This window comes from Furipterus horrens, unplaced genomic scaffold (assembly GCF_987537825.1).
Source record: "Furipterus horrens unplaced genomic scaffold, mFurHor1.1.pri manual_scaffold_4, whole genome shotgun sequence".
In the NCBI taxonomy this organism is placed as follows: domain Eukaryota; kingdom Metazoa; phylum Chordata; class Mammalia; order Chiroptera; family Furipteridae; genus Furipterus; species Furipterus horrens.
This window is the reverse complement of record NW_028327174.1, coordinates 21,529,267-21,542,893: the sequence shown is the minus strand read 5'-3', so window position 1 is coordinate 21,542,893 and position 13,627 is coordinate 21,529,267. Positions and strand designations below refer to the sequence as shown.

Sequence of the window (13,627 nt, the reverse complement as noted above, 5' to 3'; positions counted from 1 at the left end):
TGCCTGGAAAAGGATGGGGGCCAACGAGCTGAGCAGAGCAGGCCCGTGGAGGCTCCCTTGCTGCACACAAAAGGATTTGTTTAGAAGAGATAATGTGTTTCATCAGAAGATTCATTTTATTTTATTTTACTTTGTTTTTTATTGAGGGAGCATCTTTATTCATGTAGTGGATATGACTTCACTTCTGGCTGTTCTACTTTTTATGTTATTTTAAGAATCACCTGCTTTTCATTCATTCACTAATCTTTTAAAAAATATTTTATTTATTCATTTTTAGAGAGAGGGTACAGGGGTGGGGGGAGAAAGAGAGGGAGCTAAACATTGATATGAGAGAAAAACATCAATCAGTTGCCTCTCACATGCCCCTGACCGGCGACCTGGCCTGCAACCCAGGCATGTGCCTTGACTGGGAATAGAATGGGTGACCTTTTGGGCTTTGTGGGATGCTGCCCAACCCGCTGAACCACACTGGACAGGGCCATTCACTAAACTTATAGGTGCCCACCTTCCCTGGCTGATGCTGGGCCAGCTGTTTACTGGGGCTGCCTTTTGCTGACTAACTGACTGGGAAGTCTTGCGTGACCTGCTTGCCAGGGGCAGAGGATGGGTGGGCATTGCCACGTGGCCCATTGTTCTGGCTGGTGTTCCACCTCCCAGGGCCACCTACTCCCCAGAAACTCACCCATCCAAGTCCCTGGGTTTCCTGTGCTTGCAGCTTCATCCCTCAATTGTACCAAGGAGATAAGCTAAATAAAATATTTAGATTTCTGATTCCTGAGAAACTTCAGAACACAAATCAGTGGGGGTCAGAGCAGGAAATCAGATTAGAGGATTAGATTCTAGCCCTGAGCGTTTTTCTTTAGAATGTTTGGACATGTTCTTGTTGACCCCTCTTTTCCTGGACATGGTCAAAGGTAAGGGAAGTCCAATTTCTTACTCAGATAAGAATGCTCTTGAGAAAACAGGGAAAGGTTGGAAGAAAAATTCCTGCCCTTTTCACTGCAACGGGGTCAAGACATTTGACACGAAGGCCTGTATTGTCGTGTTTGGAGAATGGTGGTAGTTTCTGAGAAAGAGCCATTTGCAAAAGGGTTTCCTGTGACCTCAGTGAGTTTGGGGTTCCAGCACGTTCACAGTCAGCTGAGATGACCCTCATTTCCTGTTCTGTTCTGACTTCTGCGAACAAGGACCCTCATTCCCGCCTTTGTGGGGGCCCATGCAGTGGGAAGGCATGATCTATATATTTCTACTCACAGCACTTCTGACACCAAATATGTGTGATTTCCTCCCCCGCTCCCCACCAACTACCTCTCTGATTTCCTGGACACCAACTGGGCGTCCTACAATTCAATTCAATTCTGACAGTAACTACCAGAGTTGGCACAGACCATGCAGGTTAAGGGCTCAGTCCCACAAGACTGCTGCCCACTGCAGATGCCAATCACAAGTACTGGGTCCTCAGGGTACCTACTTCTGTCTGACATGGCTGCAAATTGGGAGTTCCCACAATACCCTCCTCAGGTTCGACAATTTGCAAGAAAGGCTCAGAGAACTCAGGCAAACACCTGACTTGCTGTTACGGGCCTGTTACACTGGGTATTATAAAGAGTATGTAGGGTGAGGTATGGAAGGGTTCAGAGCAAAGAAGCCTCTGTCCTGTGGAGTTGGGGTCTGTTATCTTCTGGCATGTGGATATGTTCACCAACTTGGAAGCTCTCCAAACTGTTGTTTTGGGATTTTATGGAGGATTTATTATGTTAGTATGACCCATTAAATCAATATGAAGTCAATCTCCAGTTCCTTTCCCCTCCCTGGTAGCTGGGAGGTTGGGGGTAGGACCGGAAGTTCTCGCCCTCTCCAATCATGCCCTGATCTTTCTGTAATCAGCTCCCATCCTGAAGCTTTGCAGGAACCCACTAAAAGTGGCTTCATTAGAACAAAGGATGCTTTTAACTCAGGATGTTCCAAGGACTTTAGAAGCTGCATGTCAGGAGCCAGGGACAAAGACCAGATATATATTTCTTATTATCACAGAAGGTGATGCTGATGAGAATGGTCTGGGGCCTCCCTACTTTCTCTTGATTTCTTCCGGGCTGAGTGTGCCCTTCTGGTCCATGCCATGCTGGAAGGAGTCAGCTGCCCCGAGGACCAGGCAGAGGAACATAGCCCGGGCTACGCACCCCAACTCCTGCCTCCAAAACATACCAACGGAGGGCCATACCTGATTCAAAGCTGTGTGATTTGGCCCCTGACTGCATCTGCTTTGCCTCTCAGTGCAAATATGGGCATGAGGTGGCAGGCAGGGAATGCCTGTGGAGCTTGTCTTTGACACATGGGCAGCTGGAATCTCCCTGTGGCCTTTGGGGACCCCTGACTGTGTGACAGCGTCCAGCAGCAGCTATAGAGCTCCCCCCCCCCCCACCAGGGAAAAGTAGGTCAGTGCAATGGAGGACAAGTGTCTGCTGTTTGGAGGTCAGGGGTTATCTTGGTGGGGAACAAGGGCCCCCTACTTTATGAAACAGCCATGGTGTGTGTCTATATTTTTCTATAGAGTAGGAAGCAAAGATGAGAGGAAATACATCAAGAGAGGTTGGGAAGGATCCAGATGCCTGCTTCAGCTTCATTGGGTCATTGGGGGCCTTGGAGATGGGGTTGCCTAAGCCAGGGTGGGTCAGTGGGGACCACTGGCATCACTGGCAGAGGCCCCGGCATGGATTCTCTCCAGAATTTGTGATCTCTGGTTTGAGGGGTGCTGGGTGAGCAGCATGGAGCCTGGGGGAGGAGAGAGTAGTGGTTGGGTGGGGGTGAGCTGAGGGCCCTGAGTTGCAGGGTGACAAAGGGGAGTCCTCATCCCTACCCACAAACATGTCAGCCTGGGCTGAGGAGCTGGCTTGGGTGGGGTGAGATCATGGGCACATGGCCTCCTGGCCCCCAGTTGACCCCACTGAAGTCACAGCATGGACTTGTCCACGAGGGGGCCTTATAGCCGCCCTTCAGCTAAGGGGGTGAGGATGGGGTCCTGACTTCTGCACTGCTGAGCCTGGAGAGGGCCCCGCCTCATCCCTCTCATCAGCCCTCCCAGCTGGCCTTTCTGCCCACTTGCATTCAGGGGCTCTCCCAGGTGGGGCCGCGTCCTGGAGCCCCCACAATGCCAGTGCAGAGAAGGACCTCTCCTTGGGTGGTGTATTCTGCAGGCTGTAGGGCCCTGACCCTAGTGGAGCCAGAGCTCAAGGGAGTGGGTGGGAGTCGTGGGGAGCTGAGAACCAGGAGCCGCGGGTTCTGGTCCCGGCTCTGCTGCTGACTGCGTGTGGCTCTGTCACTTCCCTCAGGTACCCGCCTCGATAAAATCAGGCATTGAACGGAATGATCACATGGTTTGAGGAACACGGTCTTGAGAGTCTTAGAGTCTTGTAGAACTCGCAGACAGTCTGTGGCATTTTGGTGAGGGGGCACCTCGTGCAGGCTTCCATCTTTGCCACTCCAGACTTCCTCTCCTCCTCCCGCTTCCCGCCCTTCTCTGTGTCCCTGCAGGGGAGTGTCTCATCACAGGACAATCCCACTTCAAGAGCTTTGATGACAGGTACTTCACCTTCAGTGGGGTCTGCCAGTACCTGCTGGCCCGGGACTGCCAGGACAACTCCTTCTCCATTGTCATAGAGACGGTGCAGGTGAGCTCTGCCAGGCGCCCGTCAGGAAGCAGACTGGGGAGGGGCAGGGTGGGGCAAGGTGGTCCATCTTTACTGAGCTGCTGTGTCCACGTGTATACTTCCTTCCTCTAGACAATGGCACTAAGGTGAGGATGTACAGCATGCGCAGGGCTTCCCCTGAGGTCCAAAGACCCTGATTCGCTGGAGAATGATAGACCCAAGGAACAAGACAAGCCAGAGGCCTGGAGTTTCTTAGGAAAGACCAGACCAAAATGGGAAAGGACATAGGAGCCATGGGAAGCTGGGCAGGGGGATAGGCTGGGCTCAGGGCCTTCTTGTTGCACAACTCCAGGGGGCACCATTTGCGAGATGTGAGAATGGAGTTGTTCTCTGTGAGAAAGTCAGAGGCTGTCTGGGGTTGGAGTCTTTCTCTGAACTATGGGTCCTGGGCTGGGGCCCTGGGCCGGCAGGGGTGTAGTGACATCACTCTGCATGCCCCTTTTGGCAGTGTGCCGATGACCCCGATGCTGTCTGCACCCGCTCAGTCACTGTCCGCCTGCCCAGCCTGCACAACAGCCTGGTGAAGCTGAAGCACGGGGGAGGAATCGCCATAGATGGCCAGGATGTCCAGATACCCCTCCTACAAGGTGGGTCCCTCCTCCTCACCACAGCACCCGCTCTGAGGCAAACTGCCCCCAACACCGCGGCTCAGTGGAAACTCCCTGTCCAGCAGAGGTTTTAGGATCGCAGATGAAAAACAACGAAGTAACCGAGACACTGTCTTTTGTCTGGAAGGAGAAGAGGTGGCAAATCTCTCAAGAGGGGAAGAGCCCCGAATCTTCCCTCCTAGTCCCTTTTATTGAGGAGGATATTTGGGGGATACAAGATCAGGATTCATAAATTACCAATCAGCTTCAAATGCTAGGGTTACAGTTAATAATTACTGACTACAGATAACAATGTAAGGAACACAGTGGCCATTCTGGGTCAGGGTCTGTGAGACATCCTGGCACCATAGTGACACTAGGTAGAAGGCTTCATACATTTGTTCAGGTGTTTGATGCTACACACTGTTTATAGTTAACTAAGAGATAAGAAAAACAGAGCAAGCTTCAAAGCATAATATGCATTCTTTAAATCTAATTCCCATGGGAGCACTCTGAGTGGCCTTTGAGTCATGCCTGCCTCTGGCCTTCCCAGTTTTCCGGTCAAGTCTTATAGGGCTCTTAGGTGCCTGGCTTGCAGCTGGGCTACAGTTCCAGAAACCACACAAAGCAGTCCCCTACACCACCACTTAGTGGTGCTCACTGCTGCCTCTTCTGTGGAAATGTGGGAGAGTGCTATCTTTAGAGGGCAGGCTGGGTATCCTTGGCATGCATCCTGTAAGAAAGAAAGACTTCCTGGAGGAGGAGGACAAATGGAGGAAGAGGCTGGCTGCTGGAAAAGAGGAGGCTGCTCCAGGCCTGGGAGAAAGTGGAGAGGGGAAACAGAACCAAGAGGATTCTCACTTAGTTTGAACCAAAGGGGAGAATGGAGGGTTGGGCTTCAGGTTTTTTGGTTCTGCTTTGAGGTGGAAAAGGAGCAGAGGCTATCACTGAGAGGTCAGGGGTGGGGGTGGGGGTTGGTTGGTGATGGGTAAAACCCTAGGATATCATGGGGCAAAGCCAGGTGACCCTGTGACCTGTAACAGGGAAGAACCTACATGTCCTATGATTTGCGAGGCTGCCCTGTGCCTTTTTGCCTAGCATAATCTCAACCTTCACCTTCAAAGTGGCTCTCAGACCCCTTCTCTCTTTTTCTTCATGGCCATTGGCCACCCCATGACCCATTATCCTGGTATTGCACACAGCCAGAGACCTTGGGCCAGTGGGCACACAGCATGCTTGTACATTAGTTTAATGCTGTGTGCGTCTGCCCATGAGGTGACATATTCCTCCAGGACACACGGTATCATTCAACTGTGAGGACTGAGTAATTTAGCTAAGGGAGGGGCCCAGGGAATGCTCAGGTGTTAGTTCAACGGGAGCCAGCCTTAGCTCAGGACGCCCATGTGCTCCTCGGATGCACAAGCCTCTTCCGCCCTCTTGTGGCAATAGGGGGCATGGCAGGCTACTGCAAGAAGAAGGAGGCACTTTCTTGGGGAATCCTATTTGCACTTCACCCATCCTGATCACCCTTCCTCCTGAGACCCCCTTAAGGTTCATGGACATCTCCATCTTCCTCATAACTGATTGCTTTTATTGCTACAGTTCTTTGTGAGACAGCGCATCTCTCCCCATGATACATCTGCCTGCCACCACGCTGCCCTCTCTCCATCTCAGCCTAAATTCTGCCCCTGCTCGGTTTAGGTGACCTCCGCATCCAGCACACCGTGATGACCTCTGTGCGCCTCAGCTACGGGGAAGACCTGCAGATGGATTGGGATGGCCGCGGGAGACTGCTTGTGAAGGTAGGCCCCCTCTGATCACGGCCTCCCTGCAGCCCAGCCTTACAAAGTGCCCCTTGTGCTCTGGGCAGAGTGGCTTTGTGTGTGGGAGAATTCATTTCTCCACAGGCCCCATGTCCCCAGAGTGAGGAACAGGCTTCTCTTGTTTATGAGGGGCTGGTGTTGCTGCCTGGACCTCCTTGTTCGCCCTGGGGGTTCTCATGTCTGAGGCTCGGGTACTCCCAGGGCCTTCAGAGGTGATGGGCTCCCGAGGGGCTGGGAAGGGCAGATTTGCTGCCCAGCCTCCTGGCTGCAAGTCCTGGGATCAGGGGTGTCCTCCTGGTATCCACTGTGGGCAGCAAGGAAAGAGCCAGATTGGTACTCACAGCCAAGACTGTGTCATGCACCCTGGGGGACAAAGCCATCCCACTGCCTGGGAGGGGTTGCCCTGGGAACCACCAGATCCCTCCCCTGGGCCCTGGGCCTCTACAGTCCAGGGCACTTCCCCCTGCTCTCCGGAGTCATGGAGTCACATCTGGATAGCGATCTGTATATTCCACAGAACTTCCAGATAAGTTTTTCTCTGGAAATTTCCCTTGTAGGTATTGTTGCTGCCATTATATAAACAAAGCAAGCAGGGCTCTTGGGGGCGGGGAGGCGGGAGACTCATCCAATACTGCACACCGACTGGCAGTGGAGCTTGGCAGCTCCTGGCCTCCTCCTGCCCGCTAGACCAGTGCTTGGGTGCCTTTGTGCTTTTAAAAATTGAGGACCTCAAGATCTTTTCTGAAGGTTATATCTATTGATATTTACCAGACTAGAAAAACTAGAAATTAAATCAGAGCCATTTAAAATATGTATTTATGAATTCATTTAGAATTAAAAATAATAAACTCACCACATGTTAATATAAACAACATGTTTTATTTTTGGGGGAGGGATAACTATGTTTTCCAAAAATAAAAATAAGTAGTGAGAAGGATACCATTGTTTTATAATTCTGCCAATTTCTTTAATGGCTGGCTTAATAGAAGACAGCTGGTCTTACATCCACTTCTGCATTCTGTCTTTTGCAATATTACATGTCATGTTGCCTCTGGAAAACACCACTTCACACTTGTAAGAGATTGAGAGGGAGAAAGCCAAATAACATGTTTGTATTATGAAAATAATTTGGCCTTGCAGGACCCCTCAAAAGGGCATCAGAGACCCCCCGTAGGTCCCAAGACCACACTGCTGCCCTAGATCATTCCTAGCATCCCTGGGGAATCCCCTTCTGTGTCCCTGGGTCCCATGTTCCACAGGGCTGGTGGTATAATCCTGTGTTGGGCATCTGGGGTGTCCCTGATGAGATCCTGGTTTCCTCCATCCTATGACATCATCTTCTTTCTCTTGTTTTCAAGTCCTTGAGAAAGTTCCAAATTAACTACCTTTCCTCCCCCTTTTATTAAAAACAAAACAAAACAAAACAAAACAAAATCTTATAGCCACAGACCATAGAGCAAGAAGAGATCTCTTTGTCAATCCCTCATTTACAGTTGGAAATAAAGATCCATCATTTCTGGAGCAAGAAAGCGATCTGCCCTAGGTCTCGTGGTCATTTGGTTACAGAGTGAGGACTCGAACTTGGGTTTTTAATGCCATCTTCTGCTCATTGGTCTTGATTGAGGTGCCCCATTAGCAACTTCACTTCCTTAGGAGCCTCCCCACCCCACAGAGGGTGCTCTTGATCTGTATGATTTCTTCTGAGTTCGCAGACCCATGACATCTTGTCCAGGTGGCGGTTTCTTCGGGTTCCTCTGTGCTCTGTCTCTCTTCTGAGGAGAGAGAGGGAGACTTCTTTCTGTGGGAGTGGGATGCAGGGTTATCTTTGGGGTGGGTTTCAGTCCAGCTAGCTAACAAAAAGAGGACTTCACTGGCTGAGATTCAGGACAGGGGCAGATGACCTGTGGCTGTGGGAACATCCTCTGGGTTTTGGTCTGGAGGAGGAAAGGGGGCATTTGTGGGTGGGCCAGGAGGTAGGTGCATCACCATGCTGACCCTGGGGTTTGTGGGTGCTGCCCAGTGGAGGACCCTAGCTGGAGGCAGGACACTGGGAGGAGCAGGCTGAGTGCACTCAGTCAGAGAGTAAGCCGGAGAGGAGGCTGCAGGCGCTCCCGGCTCTCCTTCTCTCCAGGTGAGGTATAGAAGCCCTGCGTCTGAGGACCGGGTGGTCCAGACAGTGGGGTTCTGCTGGCTGTGACACAGCACCCAGCTCAGCTTTGGGCAGAGCGGTGTAGAAGGCACCCTCTGACTGTCTTGTCCGAAGTGTCACTGATCTGAGGTTTATTCAAAGAGCAAGTGTGTTCTCTAAGTCCCTGCTGCTGGGCTAATGGAGGGCTGGCAACTAGCCCTGGCCTGGTGTTCACACTGTTCATCTGCGGTGAGCTGACTTCTGAGACAGGCCGAGGAGACAGAAGAAGATGTCATTTTAGAGAGTAAGGGATGAGAGTCAAGGCAGGCCTGGGGGGGTGGCAGGGGGCAGTGAACAAGAGAGCACTTGGGGGATAGGAGGTCAGCGGGTCTGAGAATGAGGAGGAAAGAGAGGGTGCCGAGCTGTGGCTGAGTGGGAAGAATCATTCCCAATGTTGACTGTGGGCATTGCAGTTCAGCCTGTGTCCAGAGGAGAACCTCATTCATTCAGGAATTCATTCAGTCATTTGTTCAAGCATTCATTTCTTCAACATGTTACTGTTGCATGTTCACAGGAGCTATTGGAGAGGCGGAGGTTACAGCAGTGAAACTAAACAGATAATCCTTGCCTCATTTAGTTTAAATTCTAATGGGGGGGGGATAGACAATAAACGGAACCAACAACTAAATGATATCATTTATTAGAAGGTGACAAATCCTGGGGAGATAAATAAAGCAGAGAAGTGGGCAAGACGTGCCAGGGTCAGGGGGAGTTACATTTTAAATAGGGTGGTCAGGGAAGGCCCAGGTGCCTAAGGGGGCAACATGGTATTTGTGAAGCAAACAGGGAACCATTATTCCATTCTCTTCCCCATTAATGACATTTACCTGGGTACATTTTTATGGGTCTGGGACCTTTCACTGTACTGATCATCCTGCATATGGTTAAGTTGGAGCTGGAAGCTGGAAGGGGTCATACAAAGAATGACCACATGGGGCCCGTGCCAAGTGCATGAGGGTCTCAGAACACGGGGAGCTCATCGGGCTGTGTTAATGACACGCAGAGCCAGAGGCAGGACTCTGGGGCCCTGTCTTCGAACCAAGACCTTTTCTCCAGACACCAGCAGATGCCCCCAGCTGTGCTGTGTGAGAGGCAGGCTCGACTCCCAATGTTGTCCCTGTGTGTGCAATTTGGGATCAGAAGGAGTTTGACCCCAAGGTCCCTCCAGGTCACCCTCAGGAGACTGCTCCAGAGTGCTCAGTGACCCCACCTCCTCCAATCACAACCTCTAGAGTCCTCTTGGCTCATGGCCTTTTCAGGAGCTGAGATAAATACAGATAAGGAGATGGTGTTTGTCACCAAATGTGAGCTCTGAGAGGACTTGAACCACAATCGCCCGAGCCTGCTTGACCCACATGTGTGACGGATAGGAATGCTCAGTATAAAGATGTTGATTTTGCACTTGATTCCGGTGGCTGTCAGGGCTCATTGGCTCAGGTATCTGCTCTGAAAGTAGAGGGTGGCAGAGAGCACACCGAGGGGGCTCAACCTGGCTACTGGTCCCTGCTCTGTGACCTCAGGCAAATCCCTCTCCCTCTCAGGGACTCTGTCGCCATCAGTAAATCACTGGGTGTTCTCTAAAATCCCTTCAGGAGCAACAGGTCTCTGACTCTAACAGATTCAATACTGGGGATGGAGCTGGTGGTAAAGGATATTGCACGTAGCTTTCCTTCTTCTGCAGCCTAGGGCTTAGCTGCAGGCGGTTTACTAACTTCTTACTTACCTTTCACCCGGGGGGCATTTTTGATTAAAACCATCTCACTAGCGAAAGGAAGCTGTGGCCCCTTTGCCGGCAGCGGCTCCAGGGTGGTCTGTTCTCCCCGCAGCTGTCCCCAGTCTACGCGGGGAGGACCTGCGGCCTGTGCGGCAACTTCAACCGCAACAAGGGCGACGACTTCCGCACGCCCGCGGGCCTGGTGGAGCCGCTGGTGGAGGACTTCGGGAACGCCTGGAAGCTGCGCGGGGACTGCGAGGACCTGCGGAAGCAGCACAGCGACCCGTGCAACCTCAACCCGCGCCAGGGTACGCGAGCCCGGGGACTCCGCAGCGCCGCGAGGTCCCCACTGTTGGATGCATTCCACGCGGCAGGGCGCCCCCGCTGGGGGGCGTGGGGGAGGTGCTCGGCTTTAACCGGCGGCATTTGCTTATCTGCACCTGGCCCGTTCTTTATTCTTCACAATCCCTTTATTGGGCGCCCTCCGCGGGCCAAACCCCGGAAAGAAAAGAGCAGCACATATTGGAGTTCCCGTCCCTGGACCTTCTCGGCCGGTCATGGCAGCATCCCCCACACTTTGAATTAAATGATCGTCAGACAAATGCGCTGCGTGGCCACTTGCAGATTTATCTGCGGCAGCATTTCAGCCATACCTGAACGTCCCCCGCTTCCCCAGCCCATCCTGGAACAACTCTCCCTTCCGTCGGGGGGCGTACCCTGGAGTACAGCTGGTTATGTCCTTACGACAACGCAGTTAGGAAAGGGCATTGGCTTTGGAAGATCAATCAGAGTCCCAGAGCCAAGAGGTGTTTTGCAGCATATGCTGCCCAGGGAGCAGCTGGGATAAGGATTTCAGAGGAGCATGCCTCCCATGAAGCCCCGCTTGCCCCTCTCTCCCCTCCCCCTCTCCCCCACAGCCAAGTTCTCGGAGGAGGCATGCTCTCTCCTGACGTCCTCCAAGTTCGAGGCTTGTCACCACGCCGTAAGCCCACTGCCCTACCTGCAGAATTGTCACTACGACGTGTGCTCCTGCTCCGACGGCAGGGACTGCCTGTGCAACGCCGTGGCCAACTACGCCGCCGCCTGTGCCCGGAAAGGCGTGCACGTCGCGTGGCGCGAGCCCAGCTTCTGCGGTGGGTGCCCTCTCTGCCTGCCACCCCCTCCTGGAAACCCCACTGAATCTGCCGCGGAGGCCCTCCGTGTTCGTGCCCTTGCTCTTAGCGCTGTCTGCGCATTCCTGCGTCCTGACAAGCATGCAGTGTGCGAATAGTTCATCTGCATCTGCAGCCGCTTTCCCTTCCCATCTTCCAGCAAGACACCGTGGTGGGGACCGGCTCGCCCATAGGACAGTCTAGCCTTTCCAGACCCGTTTCAGGAGGGCAAGGTGGACCCTTTACCTGGAGGCCTAGAACACTGATGTCCCTGCCCAGCAGCTGCCACCTAGTGTTGGCTACCTGTGTGTCCAGACTGCTGAGTGAGGGGCTCTCTGCCTCCCTGCAGGGTCAGTGAATGCAATGGCATAGGCATGTACCAATCCTTTGCTCTAAACTTCAGGTAAATCATCGATGGACTCCTGGCCCATATCTCAGACATTGTATAAAGTTATATGAAATGGAATGACATCATTTTCCTCAGCTGACTTTAGAGTCTCACCTGCTCTGTTAAGTTCCTGGCACCAGAGTTGGAATCAGCCCCACGCTCTGGTCCCTTGAGTGACTGAATTGTGCTCACCTTTTGTTGTAACTGGTGTTGCTTTGGGGACATTTGCTGAGTGCCCAGTGTGGTCAGGAAATGGTAATTGTGTAGCATCTGAACCTTCCTTTTGAGACACAGATGGGACTGCTTTCCTACTAGGTCCCTATCACACTGAGTGAAATGATAATTAGGCTACTGAAGAGGCAACCAAGGAAGGCTTTCTGGAGGCAGTGTACTCAATTAGGCTTTTAAAAGATTACTGCCCTCCCACCCCTGCTTTGGCAGAAGGGAGTTGTTTCCAATGGTGGAATAGTAGTAGTGATGCGTAGAAGTGAGGAGGGTATTCCAGAAGGATAAGATGTAGTGGATAGTCTGATTTTTAGGTCTAGGTAGATGTGTTTGGAAACAAAAATGTCAGTGATCTTGACAAAAGCAGGAAAATAAGAGCTATGAGAAATGATGGAAGGACTTATATTATGTGTTTGAAGAGAAGTTTAGATACGGGCTTTATTGAGTCAACTTGTGTTTTGAGGCTAAGCACTGTCACATAAAAGGAGCAGAGACACAAGTAAGGACAAAAGGGGACATGTAGACAGATGCCTGCAGTTGTGCCCCATAGCCCCTCTAGCTCTGGCACGGTGCAGGTCACAGTCTAGCAGCTGGATGAACCAAGGCTGAGCCCTTGTTGGCTACTTGCCTATGACTTCCCAGCTATGTGACCCTGAGCCCTTCACTTCGCCTGTCCAGACTTTAGGTACTCAAGAGTGTTTGCTGTTTAGAAACAGGGGAACCTAATGAGGGGTAAATGATGTTATGTTTGTAAATCTGCTTTGCTTGTCCAACAATATTAGAAATTATGCATTAACAGTGTACTATAGCATCCAAAGGATTCCCTAGTTTAGGACATGCTCCTAGAATGTTGAGAACTTACGGAAATATTCTTTATTGCTCAAGAGCAACTGTTCTTAACCTCCACTGATAGCAGCGTTAGCCGGGACTGAGGTTGGGTCAGAGAGTGCCCTGACTCCTGAGGCTTCCAGATATGGCAGAAAGTGCGGGGTGGTGGGAAGAGGAATCTGTCTCTATGGGTTTAGGTGGAGGTGAACCAGAGGAAAGGCTGGCCAGAGTTCCTCTGAGCCCAAGGAGGGTGGGAAGACTCTTGGGTTCATTGTTTCTCTTCCTGAGAGACAAACAGAGCTCCCTAAACCACTGACTCCATCCACAAGAGGTCACACTAACTGGGGAACTACTCATGGAGCAAGAACTAATCATGTAGCTACTTTGTGGGATGTTGTGAGGAGATTCGGGAGAAGCACTCACATTTTTTTTTCTTTGTAAATTGGTTGTTTCCTTTGGGAAGACAGAACTATAAGCTTCTCGAAGGCAGAGACCAAGTTTTACCATCTCTGCATCCCCGAGCTGAGCACAGCCCTTGGTATGCAGTGGGAGCACACTAAATGTCTCCTAAACGGAGATGTGCATTTTTCTAGGGAAGGAAAAATTTAATATGGCTCCAAGCCAGTCCTAGAGACACTCTGTCAGAGAATAAAAGCAGTGCTTAGGTCCAGCTGCTCCTTAATGGGTGAAATGTGCCCTTATCATCATGGTCTCGATGGTTTGAAAGTGATTTCCATCTTTATTGCCCAACTCGCCCCATCTTAACCCACCCTTGCCCTGAATACTTATACAATGACCCAATCTCTCTGCTGGTTCAGGGAAAAAAAACTCTATGTTTAATATGGTTAGAGAGACCCGTTCCTCCCCAGCTGCCTTCAAATACCAAGCGCAGAGCAGTTGCAGGAGGCGGAGGCTGCAGGGACTCCGGAGAGGCCCCCACCCTCATTTTTGAGGCTCAAGGCAGGGCTTTCTTTTACAGCTTCTGTGAAGTGTTCTGCCAGTGGATTTCACTGGGG

The 13,627-nt window shown here is 51.6% G+C and overlaps 1 protein-coding gene across 1 annotated transcript in view; it reads left to right on the top strand.

The window, feature by feature from the left end:
- The window catches only part of VWF (von Willebrand factor), a 124,531-nt gene that overhangs the window by 36,938 nt on the left and 73,966 nt on the right, over positions 1–13,627 (top strand). Inside the window, exons 11-15 of the mRNA XM_090272686.1 lie at positions 3,532–3,668; positions 4,156–4,294; positions 5,996–6,096; positions 10,132–10,327; positions 10,937–11,152. Of these exons, the coding sequence (XP_090128812.1) occupies positions 3,532–3,668; positions 4,156–4,294; positions 5,996–6,096; positions 10,132–10,327; positions 10,937–11,152 (789 nt within the window). The remainder of the gene's footprint in view (positions 1–3,531; positions 3,669–4,155; positions 4,295–5,995; positions 6,097–10,131; positions 10,328–10,936; positions 11,153–13,627) is intronic.